This window comes from Filicampus tigris, chromosome 20 (genome assembly GCF_054856515.1).
Source record: "Filicampus tigris isolate MCC_2025a chromosome 20, RoL_Ftig_1.0, whole genome shotgun sequence".
Lineage (NCBI taxonomy): Eukaryota > Metazoa > Chordata > Actinopteri > Syngnathiformes > Syngnathidae > Filicampus > Filicampus tigris.
Window position 1 is genome coordinate 6137766 of NC_141236.1, and position 12419 is coordinate 6150184.

Consider the following 12419-nt stretch of genomic DNA (forward strand, 5'->3'; position numbering starts at 1 on the left):
AAAAAAAAATTCACAGTATAGCAGAGGAGTCGTTGCACAATTTTCACAATCACGCTTTTCTTTCCATTTGAATTGAGCCTTGTACCGTACAGTCGTACACAGGCTTTGACCTACGGTAGATGAATAACATCATAGTATAACATTGCTTGCCAAATGCCTTTGCGATCTCCTGTCCAGTCGGTGGCGATATGCACTAATTAGATTTAACCCGCCAAAAACAAGACGAAGAAGAAACAGCGGCAGATAAAGAAGAAGTACCAAGTCCAATTACCAAGTCTCCCGGTGACTGGCAGCTGTGTTTTCAGTGAGTAATTCAAACATTTTTAAGCTGTCTATTTGCCATTTATGTACAAAAGTATGTTTGTACACTATTTAGGAGCATAATTACGACACTGAGGCCTTCTAGATTGTTTATTGTTACTCGGTACGTCACTGGAAGCTCGCTAGCTATCATAAAACCTTTATTTTTCATCTTTTATTTATATACATTCTCGACCAGGAAAACATCTGGCATTCTTCAGAAAACATTGTCTTGATAAATTAAAACCGAAAAAGAACAATTGCAAGGCTTTTTCAAAAATGTCTTTTACAAAAATTGCTTTAAGTGTGTAAAAACACAATTTGAAAGTAACAATTATTGAGCCTCTTCACATTCAAACAAATTATATTGTTTTGCAGTTTCCACCACAGTATTTATCTTTTCACTTTTTTCTACCTTTAGGATTAAAGATTGGAAATATTTGTTCAACTCATTTTAGAAACATTTGAGTGACGGGCACTTATTTCTCCATTTGCTGGAGTGAATATGGTATTTACCTAGTATAATTATTATAGTTATCAAATTTGACAACGGGGGGATTCATCTTTGAATAAAATAAGTTGTTCATTATTAAAGGGAGTAATATTTACGATATTGTGTTTTAGCCAATCAAACAAATATTTCCAAAATAATTTGACTACTGGACATGAGTAAAAAAGATGTTCGATCGTCTCATTGTTTGTATGACAAAAAACACATGGCTCCACATCCAACTAAGGGGGCTGGAATAGCATTTCTGTATTCTCTATAAGAACATTATATTCCATACTTATCATGAAAAGAGTCAAGTGGCATAATTGATCCAGAATTATCCATAAGGTCAGCTACAAATATTATTCCCTTGTCATACCACCTTTTGTTTGAATCGAGTTTTTTGATTTATTTTTATTGTTCTGTTGTTCCATAAAGTGGAACCATGTGGACTAAAGTTGTGGGTAAATGCCATTTTCCAGTAGTGTAACACTTGCTTATGAAAGTCAGATACATTTATGGGCAGTTTTGTGATTTCAGTTTTGTAACGCGGAAACACCATTCATGTAAAAATAAGAAAATGAAAAAAAATGGAGATAAGTGTTGGAGCGACTTTGCCGTTTGCGCGATTGAAATGCCAGCCCCCAGTGTGGGAATATCTTGGAAACGGCATGACGTTTGTGTCAAAAAGAAATGAGGGTGTCCGCTGAGCCACAAACGCACCTTCGACAATTCACCCGCAGAGTCATGATAAATGCACACACAACATGAAAAACACATGTGAAAATCACGAATATATTTGTGGATCTGAAAAACACGTGAACATCGCGGATTCATTTGTGTGACTAATTTTGTGTCAAATCTCTCCCCATGTTCACCTGCTGCTGGTCGTCTACCTGCACATCTCACCATCAACATATTCTTCAAAGGTACTGCATACTGCTTGTTCCTTCCATTTTCTACTGTGTAGCATTATGCCATATAACATTAGGGAAACCGGCACAGTCTAATGACACCCAATGTTGTTATTCTAATAAATGTACTTTTAGTTTAAATCGTGTCTGTTAGACCTATTAGAAAAAAATATTGAAGTACATTAAAATATACAGTTTATTTTTATGTACATTTTACACTAATTTTACAATACTTTAATGTTTAAAATTAATGAATGTAATTTCTCTGTATTAAAGCAATCAGAGAAAAGCTGGGGCTTTGTGACTACAGCTCGGGCTTCTCAGTGTTGCTAACTTGGTATCTTTTTTGCAAAAATGTTGTGACTTTTCTACCCCCTCTGTGTTTAAAAAAAAAAAAAAAAAAAAAAAAAAGCAAGTTACCAAGGTTATGGTTGGCTACCACTCTGGCGACCACCCATAAAGATTGATTGTAGAGGCAGTTTTTAAAGAGAGAGCTGTCCAATTGTATGATGTCAATAAATGTAGTGTGCTGGGGCGTGACTTTGCCAGACAGAAAGAGCCTCCTGCACCCCAACATCAACAACTTAGCCAAACCTTTTTTATGCTGGCGATTGCAGTGAATAAGTCATTAAATAGATGAGCCATTACAGAAATGTAAATTCTATCATAAATAAATGGGAAATCTCAAAATAAATAAAAAACACCTTTAAATTAAGAATGTCATGACGTATCTAAATTGATCCTTAAAAAAAAATATATTAGAGTTAATGCTGTCAAGCGATTAATATATTTGAAGTAATTAATGCAAAATTTAACAACTCATAATCACAATTTTTTTCTATAATTTCACTATAGATATACTATATACTATACTATATACTATCACTATAATTTCATACAAAGATCGGGGATGGAGCCTTTTCTTTTTCTTCTTCCTTGGCTTTGGAATGACCTTCCATTCAATGTCAGGCAAGCCCCCTCTCTGTCCATTTTTAAAACCTGTTTGAAGACACATTTCTAGTCTTTGACTTTTGATCCGACGTAAGCCTGACACTTTTCTGCTGTTTTCCAGTGTCTACTGTATATACTAATTTGTGTTTTAATTTATAAGTAAAGTGGTATTTGAATTTGGCTTTGCAAAGTGCACAAATTATTTTGGATTTCTCCAATGAGTAACTTTATGTTAACGCTTTATGAAATTTAAATTATTCTCCAGAGTTAAGACTTTGATTTTGACAGCCCTAATTAGAGTCCAAAATTGTATTAATGGACAATTTAATCTGCTATTTCCCCAATTAATAATTTCACATTCTAATACAAAGCATTATTTGGGCCAGGGAAAAAGAACAAACAAGAATGTGTAATCTTACATCGTCAATTTAAAAAGTTGTGTACTTTTAATAAAAGTTCTGTATTTTGGAAATGTAAAGTAATACTTATGAGATAATGGAGTGTTGTAAAATGACAAGAGTAAAGTAGCATTCTTACAAGGTGAGTTAAAGGAATGTTATCAAGGGGATCAGATTGTTGCCTGTTGGAGTAGTTTTAATTTTTGTGTATCTTTGAACAATATTAAACTACTCTATCTTAACACGTGGGCGGAGTATTTTCAGTTGGAGGACTTTGAAGCCCTGCCTGACCAGATGGATGGAAGAGGCTTCGTGCTCAAAGGTGCAGCCGACGGACTTGTGGGACACGCGGAAGGGAAGGCCAAGCTGCATTTGGACCGCTGTGAGTATTGAGCAGTGTCGTGTGCTTGACGAGCTCATGTGTGATGTCACATCGCACCACAAGGTGGACGTGAGTGCACTGAACTTCAACTTCTGCTTCATGCACTGCACGACACCATTGTCAGACACTTCTGGACATGTTTTTGAATGACAATGATGTGGGCCAAGTTAGTTAAAAAATGATGTCACATTTAAAAAGAAAAAGTATATTTTTGACTAAGTTGGTTCACATCAGTGTCTTTTAAAAACATGTAGAGCAGTGTGTGATGATGGTGTTGTGCCTGTACACGTAGCTTTTGTCCCAGTGTGCTCACGTCCCACTTTGGTGCCATCACCTAAATGTGTCATTTGAAGTAAGTGACATCACACATCAGCTCGTCAAGCAGCTTTCATCGTGGATGTCTGTGTGTGCAACTTGAGTTAGCTCACACAAACATTGACTGGTGAAATGCTTTTAAATGGTCATGTTAGCTTCCCTGTCCAATAAATAGTTCAACTTGATTTGCAGTCTTTGTGTTTTATTGGTAAATCTGCCCTCATTTGAAGCCTTTCATGCGTGTCGGTTGCTGCAGTGGAAAACTATTCCAAAGGCCGCTTGAAGTCTTGAGGTGAGAGTTGCACGTCAGTCACGACTACTGTGGACACAAGTGTCACATTACTACTCCTGTTTGTCTCCTCATGACTCAAAACTGGAGCAATCTTGAAATTCATCGAGCTTTGGGTCATGTGAGATTGAGGGGAATAGTAAAAGACTTGCGTCTCATGTAGTGACTGAAGTGCAACTTTGACCTGAAGACTCAAAAGTGCCTTCCCAAAACCTATCTGCTGCTAGGACCGCCCCTAACTCCGCCCAATTTTGAACCCACCAATCACGGTGCGGCTCGAATTTGCATAGCCAATCAGATTGCAGTAATTTGCATGGCCACGCCCACTTTTGCAAATCCGACCAATCACAGCGCTTCAAATTTGCATAACCACGCCCACTTCCAGCTCCACCAATCGCAGCGCTTCTAATTTGCATAGTCCAACCCACATTTCATCCAATCACAGCCTTTTATCCGCATTGCTCCACCCACTTCCAGACCCATCAACGAATCAGAAGGCTTTATTCCAGCCTTGCCACACCTCCTTTCCCCCCAAAAAAAAATTTGGGAAAAAAAATTGGGAAAAAAAATTTTGAAAAATATTTTGAAAAAAAAATTTGGGAAAATAAAAATGAGAAAAATTTTAGAATTTTTTTTTTTGTTACTTAGCTTTAACCAAGTATTATGTGATGTGTCTAAGAATGAAGTTGAGAGGTCATGTGTTATTTGTAATCAAGCTTTATTTCTTTTGCAGAGTAGACAATCGCAAACAAACAAGTTACAAGTTGGATGACAGTCTGCTGGTTGCTGCATGCTCGGCCAGCAAGAAGAATGAAGACAAAGTTGCAAGTCCGATGACAGTCTGCTCGTTGCGAAGTGGTCGGCCAGCAAGAAGACAAAGTTGCAAGTCAGATGACAGTCTGCTCGTTGCGAAGTGGTCGGCCAGCAAGAAGCAGCGTGTGGACCTAAGACAAAAAAAAAAAACATCTGAGTCAAAAGTTAAGTCAACGTCTGGTGCAGAAGATGTTTAGGGCTAGAAACCTACCAGCAATCAGGACTCAAGTCTTAACAGGTGCGTTATGATGGATGATCTTGTTCCTTGCCACCTAAAAAGGGAAAGAAAAAACAAAAGTATTGGGTCAGAAAGGTTATCATGGATAGTGCAGTGAAATTTTTTTTAAAGTGCCTACCGTCCAAGTGTGAATGTCTCCATTTCTTCTCAGGCTGCCTCCAAGTTGGGCTTCAACACCTCATGGATGAGCAAGCAACAAGGCAAAAGTGTTGCTGCTTGTCGCTGGTCTCGGGCTGTGAGCAGGTACTCGAACATGCGCCACACTGGACACAAGAACAAATCATTCAACTTTGTCAAGACAACTGGAACATGCTCGCTGAAATGAAATGTTCGTTTTCTTACCAGCAGAGGCCTCAACGTTTGACTTTGCAGACGCACTCTGAGTCATGTTGCAGCTCGTAGCACTCCAGTGGCGCCATCTGCAGGACAAGGAACATGTGAGTAGACAATATTACTAACCTGAAATGCAGTCATCTGGAACACCGTGGAGACAAGTTGGATGAAATTTAAAGTCTCCTCGTTGCTGCATGGTCAAGTCGTCAGTTGGCTAGCTTGTGGACCTAAAGACAAAAAGGTAGCCCAAACGCTTATGGCATCAACAGCATATGTGGTGTTTCACCTTTAATGACAACTCTTCAAAATATTTTGATTCACTAGAGACTGGAACCTTGCACTGCAGCAGCTGGTTGAGCTCCTGAAACTCTGGACTGGTGCAGAGTCTTCTCCCAGATGGACAAACTTGCAAATACCACAAACTGACCAGACAAGCTGTTATTTTTAGTACGTTTATTTGCATGTCTTAATATTGAAGTTGTAGGCATCTTTGAGGACCTTCCACATTTCCGGAGAATTTCTTTGCCCAGCAGGTGGAAGAATCCCTGATGGCACTCTTAATGGAAGCTGAAGTGCACGCCAAGCCAAAGAAAAAGCAGGAGAGTGCCCTTTCAACTTGCAGAGTTTTTTGTGGCCTGTGTAGCCGGTCAGCAATTTGATCATCGTGCCACCTATAACAACAAAAAACAGTCAAGTACTTTGAGTCATCAAATTTCTTTTGCAACAAGTCCCAACCTTGACCAAGAGGAGCTGACATCACAAGTTGATCCATGCTGCACTGATCAGGTTCTTCGGCGTCACCTGGTGGACAAGAGCAAGACAAAATTAGCCTGTTGACCAGGGTCTTCAATCCTGTTCCTTGTGAGTCGCTGTTCTGCCAGTTTTCAATTGCGCCCCTCTGCAACACACTCGATTCAAACGATCAGCAAGCTCTTTAGGAGCCTGATCATTTCAATCAGGTGTTGCAACAGGGAGACAAAACATTCAGGAAAGCGGCCCTCAAGGAACAGGATTGAGACCCCTGATGCGTGTCCTGACTGCAAAGAAAAAAAAATGCTCACCTTACACCCTGCCATCTTGTTTCACAGCTCTCAATGAAGTTTTGGCATGACTGCAGAAAAAAGAGGGGGAGGAAAAACAAAAAGCAGACATTTGGATGGGACACTGCTGGAAAGTCACAAAGGATCTCCTGAGCCTCCTTCGGTGACATCCAGAATCCTGGCTGGTGCTTCTTCCTGGAGTGATACTGCAGCAAACATTAAAGTTGACATTGAGTCCATGTTCCCACCTGGTTCAGGTGTCAAATCCAGGTCCAGAAAGTAAAACCCCTGCCACAGTCCGGCTGTAGCCGCAGGTGCTTCCACTCAACCGGCAGGTAAACGAGCTCCCCAGAAGCTGCTTGAGTGGAAGCACCTGTGGCGCAAGTCAAACTGTGGCTGGGTTTTCACTAACTGGACCTTGATTTGACACACCTGCGCTGATTGATAAGATCACAGGAGGCCCCTTGGTTAGCTCAAGTTGAAATAATTAGTCAAACATTTGCACATTTATAAATGCACACTGCGTTTTACCTGGGAGTAGAGCAGAGCTGGACGCCTCTTCATCGGCATGGTGGCCTGAAAGACAACGCAAGCGTTCGACTTAAAATACTCAGTCTGACAAGATAGTGGTTTAGCAGCCTGACATTTGGTAGACATGCAAAGGTCTCATGACGCAGCGTCCCATAAAGACAGGAAGTCAGCCATTTTGTTTAAGAACTCAGCCTGTAGACAGAAATAAGAATCAACACACAGTAAGATATGTGATTTAGTCTGTTTAATAATGATATCTCGTATATAAAAAGACAAATTGTGGCATTTTGCAGTCAACCTGGTCGTTGTTTTAGATGGAAGCCTGTGAACAGAAATGATAGTTAACACGCATGCATGAAAATATACTTAAATTTATTCAATTTAATTGTGAAGCGTTGTCTACTTACCTTTGGCAAAACGGCACTTTCGTCCAGATGATGGAAAAGGTTTGAGCAAACGCTTCGTCAGATCGTCACACAAAGTAGCTGCATCACTGTTGAATAAACATCAACTTAACCATGAATAAATATTTAAATTATTGCGTCCATCCGTGTATCGGTATGTACGTTGCAAAAACGCGTTTTGGTACAATTTAAAGTCGTAGAAAGTGTTCGTTACCAATGCTAGAGCAAACGCTTTAGCTTGCCATGTCGGCAAGGCGTGAGCACGCCAAAAGTGATTAAGTTCAAAGTGAGCAAACAGCAGTGAGTATTAAAAGAGGCTATTAAATTTTGAGCACTCACCTTACATGTTTTCGATGATCTTGTGGTGGGAGATGTGTGCGGAGCAGCAGGTGGACGAGGACGACACGAGGCTGGCAGCAGCAGAGAATTTGTATCTTTTTCCTCGACTTAAATAGGTTTCCGGTGATGACGTCACTTCCAGAGGGGAAAAAAAAAAAAAAAACCTTATTTTACACAGAAAGGTAAGTTGTCGACGCTAGTAAAGAAGTTGAGTTACATTGGAAAAAAACTGGAGCGAAATAATTGGAATAATGTCATAGAGACCTGCCAGGGCTCGAACCAGGTTTACCTACATGTGAAGTAGTGTAGACTACCGCTTGACCACCGCCACGTTGCAAACCTAGTCCCTCTTAGTAGTATATATCAGATATGATGCCACAGTGATGACCAAATGTCTTTATTAATGTACATATATAAACAACCAAACCGTCCAAGAAGATCTGATATGGTCGAATGGTTAGTGTTATAGCTTGATCTTTGGGAGGCCCGGGTTCGATTCTTGCTTTGTTCTCCATTTGATTTGTAAATGGAGCAAAGAGTGAGGATCGAACCCGTGCCTCCGGAACACCAAGTCCGTTCTTATACCACTCGGCCATCTGGATGGAGAAAAAGCGAAATTTTGTTCTTGCAATATAGTCAACGGGTGGTTGGACGCGTTTTCCCTGCAGTCTTCCAAAAAAACATCTATACAGCCATTGCCCGCTTTTCCTCAGTTACATGAAAAAAAGTTAATGTGATTGGGTAGATGGTTGGCATCTCTCGTGAAGTGGTCACTTACACCACTGACATTCCACGTGGACTGCGTGATGACCTCACTTACACCACTGACATTCCACGTGGACTGCGTGATGACCTAACAAATAACCCCCAACCCAGCAGTGTTTACTACCACTAACTTCATGATGTCATCCATCAAGAGAGAGTTTACAAAGTCAACTTGGTTTGAAATTGAAGACGAACATGACAAAGAGGCAGCGTAGTTCGTTACTTTGCTTTATTGGTGATCGTGAATAAAGTGCTTGAATTAAACACAGACAAGATGCTTTGTCGATAAAGGCAACTGCTGGGAGGTTGAGAAGCGTCTCGTTGGTTGGGGGAGTGGGTGGGTCGTTACTGGTCCGACACGTCTGTAGCCTTAACCTGTAACAGACAACGAAACATGATGAAATTAAATTTAATAATAGTAACCAATAACCCTTAATACTATTGGGGAGAAACATGGGAAGACTTTCCGAGGGCCCCCAAAGTATTACGTGTCATCGTGAATATACACCACCGCTCATCGAACCCACCCCTACCCCCCAAAACCACCACCTCCAACCCAAATTTACCAGTGTGTGCGTGTAAAAGATGAGCGAGAATAAACTACGACCAAATTGGTAGGACCAATCGCCACCAAAATTAATGTGCACATCTCAACTTGTGCCCACATAAATCTCTTAAAATATAAAAACAAATCACCTCACCATTGTATGGACATTAAGCATTTTCATCTTTGAGTGCGCACATATGGAGAAGAAAATTGTAATGTCCATAAAATCTCAGATAATGGTGCGATCCTTTTGATATTGACAAAACAAGCCTTAAACTCATGCCGGACCGAATATGCTTCTGTTTGCGACGAAAAGGCTTCGTTAACCTTCTGAAAGTAATTACAAACCAGGGTTTTGACGCCCACCCAAAATAAAAGCGATCGACGAAAAAAACTATATAGTACCTCTTGCACGCCGCTAGCCGTTGCCATGGTTACACGGCACGCACATCGCAGTCGTTTAGCATTCTGAAGATAGCTTAGCATTTAAACGCAGTTTCCCGTGTCCTCGTTAATAGTTATCACAGAAGGAGATAATGATACAACACCCTGGACTGCTCGCTACTGTTTAAAGGACTGCTCGCTGCTGTTTAAAGGTTTATTTACCGTAACATCGGTGCTCATTTCGGTTAGCTTGTCTGCCTTTTACTGTATGATAGCATTTAGCTAGTGGGCGTTCGTTGTTTAATCACTTATTTCATACGCCGGCGTTGCATGGAACAAAAGCTTGGAGTGACAATTAAACAACTTGAAGAAAGAACTTTTGCCTCTTACTTGTAGAAGTGGTTGAAAAGTGTCCAGCTGCCCTATCATCTTGAATGTAGTATCGATGAGAACACGTTAAGTTAATTTCGTTCAGTTAATTTGCCTGAATACAGATGACTACTACCGTTTAACTATTGTACACAGACTTGTGTATTGAACATATATACATACATATTTGACAAGATCGATAGCATACCTCGGGTCAGTAATCCAGTCTTCCTGTTGACGTTTCTAAGGATCCAAATCTCCACAATCGCCTGCCTGTCTAAAGTCTAAGTGTACTTCTCCGTCGCTATAAATTGTAAAAATTCACTTAAAACTTGTAGTCGGGGAAACTATCAAAATATTTACACTCACTCGCCGCATTTGCAAAGCAGACGAAGCACGCCCCGCCGCATGGGATTGTGGGATATACTATTAATTTTATCACCATAGTCGGAGCACACGATTGTAAACAAAAACATTTAAAATAATAATAAATAATGATAAATAATAATAGATAAATGACAAATTAATTTAAATTAACCATTGAAAATCAGGTATTGCTTTTGCATTGTGTTTCAGCAGGTTTATCTTTAAAAAATTAACTCATGAAACAAGCCTGCATGGACAAAAATGAGGGAGACTATGGTGACACACAAGATTGCATTTTCTTTTAGGCTGGTAATAAGCAACAAAAATATTGTGGAAAAGCTGCCATTGCAGGGGTAAAGATGACAGACTATGCAAAGACACTTGTCTTTCAGGGCACCAGACACGGAGGTCTCCAGCGAAGATGTGCGGCATTTGCTAACCCAGATGTCAAAGTTGGTCATGTGAATCAAATTCACAAATTTGTATTTTGTGCACCCATTATATGTGACTATTTTATAGTCACACATTAGCATTTTGTGTCCGTGGTATGTTAATAACGTGGCCACAAATTAAAAAAAAAAAAATCTCATATTCATTTGGATGTCCATTGATGTTAGTGGATCTATTGCTGGGAGCTGTTTATATTTTATTTTAAATGAAACAAACAATTGAGGAAATCCTGATGTGAAAAGGTGGTCCATCTCACATTCTCCATCCACAGCATAGCTTCTTAGAGCAAAGTGAGACACCTAAAATTTAAGCTTATTCATATACGAACATTAAAAAAAAATCTCAACAATGTATTCAGAACACTCCTGATCTCGACTGAGCTTACTTAACCATTGCCTTTGCTGTTGCGACAGCGCTACCTCCTGGAAATTGATTGAGGTACACTTCGAAATTCAAAATGTACAGTACCCATAAAACGAATAGAATGTCACTCATCGTACATAATAACAATCACTACGCAGATAAAAGCATACCAATGCGTATTTAAGTATACGATTACTTCTTATCTTGTAAAAAGTACGCAGTTGTAAGGCTTAAGGTCCCAATGAAGAAATTGGAGCAGCAGCCACAGTACAGCTAAACGCGTGTCAGAGAGAAGCCAGTCAACAATCAAGTAAACCTGCTTTATTCATTCATGTAGCACCTTGGACAAACGTGTGGTCAATTGCACAGCAAGAAACAAGCAGAATTCATTCTTTTACAGTTTGGAAATAGGTGGAAAGAAGTAAGAAAAGGAAAGGAGGTCAACTGATTGGTGAAGCCAAGTGAGTTACTGTGTGAATTTGTGCAGTAAAAAGAAAAACCTAGATAAGACATGACAATAAGGAAGGGAAGTCATATTGGTATGGTATATTTTTTAGACCAACACAAAATGTATTAGGATATTATTTTAACTGTAGTTCATTACCATGTATTACAAATGGTTGGATTATGATTTTTGACATGTTTCTTAGCCGATTGCGCCTAGTTTTATTTAAAAAAAATATTAGCGACAGCTCTAAATGTGATGCAGTGCGCACCACATGTGATTATTTTTTGTAAAGGCACAATATTTGATCCAACTCAACTCAAATTAGTCAAGTGGTAATGTTGTTTTCGATGAAGTTAAGTGAATTTCACTTAAATTTGGAAACTCAAAAACCATAGATCGATTTACTATCATTATTTTGAGTGAACGTTGTTGCGAAATGGCGCGATGACACAAAACGGTTGATTATGCTACACTTTGGTAAGGAGCCATTACATATTTATTGAATCAGACTGTACATTCAGCCAGACTGAAATCAAGCTGCATCAAAGTCAGTCAGTATCCAAAACCACCAAGAGTCCCTACCCAAATGGACGCGCTCCATTTAACAAGCGTTGGGGAAATACCAAGTAGCTTTATGGGCTGGTTCGGCTGTTAAGCAGCAATGGTGGGACACGAGAGCGGTTGGGCTCCTTTGACTTCCAAAGCCTTGTTGAAGTGCACCTCCATGACCTTTGAGGCTTTGGTGATCTTCAGGTTCCTCATGCAACCTCTGAAGGACGTGCGGCTGGACAGAGCTGCCTGACGAACACCGTCTGGACATAACAAGTACAATGCTGATTGAATACTTTAAATTTTTGTCTTCAACATGAATGGCTGGCTGCATTCTGTTTACATAGCTAACGCTGCTTTTGCCTTCCTGCCTACTTCACATGTGCGCTACATCTGAATTTAGCATTCCACTGGACTGTGGCGAACTAATTTTGCCGTACT

General features: G+C 39.9%; 2 protein-coding genes and 1 long non-coding RNA gene across 14 annotated transcripts in view; 1 reads left to right on the forward strand and 2 right to left on the reverse strand.

The window, feature by feature from the left end:
- The first annotated feature begins 166 nt into the window (after positions 1-166).
- LOC147128014 (uncharacterized) lies at positions 167-7888 on the forward strand. Of its 4 annotated transcripts, none has more exons than XR_015084044.1 (7): positions 167-304; positions 1720-3435; positions 4773-5090; positions 5242-5333; positions 5436-5527; positions 5603-5664; positions 5748-7888. It is a non-coding gene; the product is annotated as an uncharacterized LOC147128014 (long non-coding RNA). The 4 variants fall into 4 exon arrangements; XR_015084043.1 differs by having other exon boundaries at positions 5627-5664; XR_015084042.1 differs by having other exon boundaries at positions 5436-5664.
- LOC147128015 (uncharacterized) lies at positions 4741-8536 on the reverse strand. 6 transcript variants are annotated; one of them, XR_015084039.1, is made up of 13 exons: positions 7738-7889; positions 7402-7487; positions 7293-7316; positions 7108-7186; positions 6995-7039; positions 6485-6669; positions 6159-6224; positions 5922-6094; positions 5758-5845; positions 5433-5650; positions 5209-5353; positions 5064-5124; positions 4741-4983 (listed from the first exon to the last, which is right to left on the reverse strand). XR_015084039.1 is itself a non-coding variant. In XM_086019749.1 (6 exons), the coding sequence occupies exons 1-5, from the start codon at positions 8524-8526 to the stop codon at positions 6221-6223; spliced, it is 375 nt and encodes a 124-aa protein (XP_085875875.1). In that variant the 5' UTR covers positions 8527-8536; the 3' UTR covers positions 5860-6094; positions 6159-6220. The 6 variants fall into 6 exon arrangements, 2 of the variants coding, with proteins under 2 accessions (XP_085875875.1, XP_085875876.1); XR_015084040.1 differs by lacking the exons at positions 4741-4983; positions 5064-5124; positions 5209-5353; positions 5433-5650; positions 5758-5845 and having other exon boundaries at positions 5860-6094; positions 6485-6534; XR_015084038.1 differs by lacking the exons at positions 4741-4983; positions 5064-5124; positions 5209-5353; positions 5433-5650; positions 5758-5845 and having other exon boundaries at positions 5860-6094.
- A 2750-nt stretch (positions 8537-11286) lies between these two features.
- lama2 (laminin, alpha 2) overlaps positions 11287-12419 on the reverse strand; it is a 111061-nt gene continuing 109928 nt past the window's right edge. For all 4 annotated transcript variants that reach the window (XM_086019244.1, XM_086019245.1, XM_086019243.1 and 1 more), the window contains one exon: positions 11287-12241. In XM_086019244.1, coding sequence (XP_085875370.1) covers positions 12081-12241 — 161 coding nt within the window. In that variant the 3' untranslated portion in view covers positions 11287-12080. The remainder of the gene's footprint in view (positions 12242-12419) is intronic.

Bases quoted from the DNA above. Each gene is read 5' to 3' on its own strand.
- LOC147128015 (XM_086019749.1), bottom strand. The intron at 7,040-7,742 runs GTAAGGTGAGTG...GTTGTCTTTCAG, and splicing joins CACAAGATCATCGAAAACAT to GCCACCATGCCGATGAAGAG. The intron at 6,670-6,994 runs GTAAAACGCAGT...TGTTTGCTGCAG, and splicing joins CAGCTCTGCTCTACTCCCAG to TATCACTCCAGGAAGAAGCA.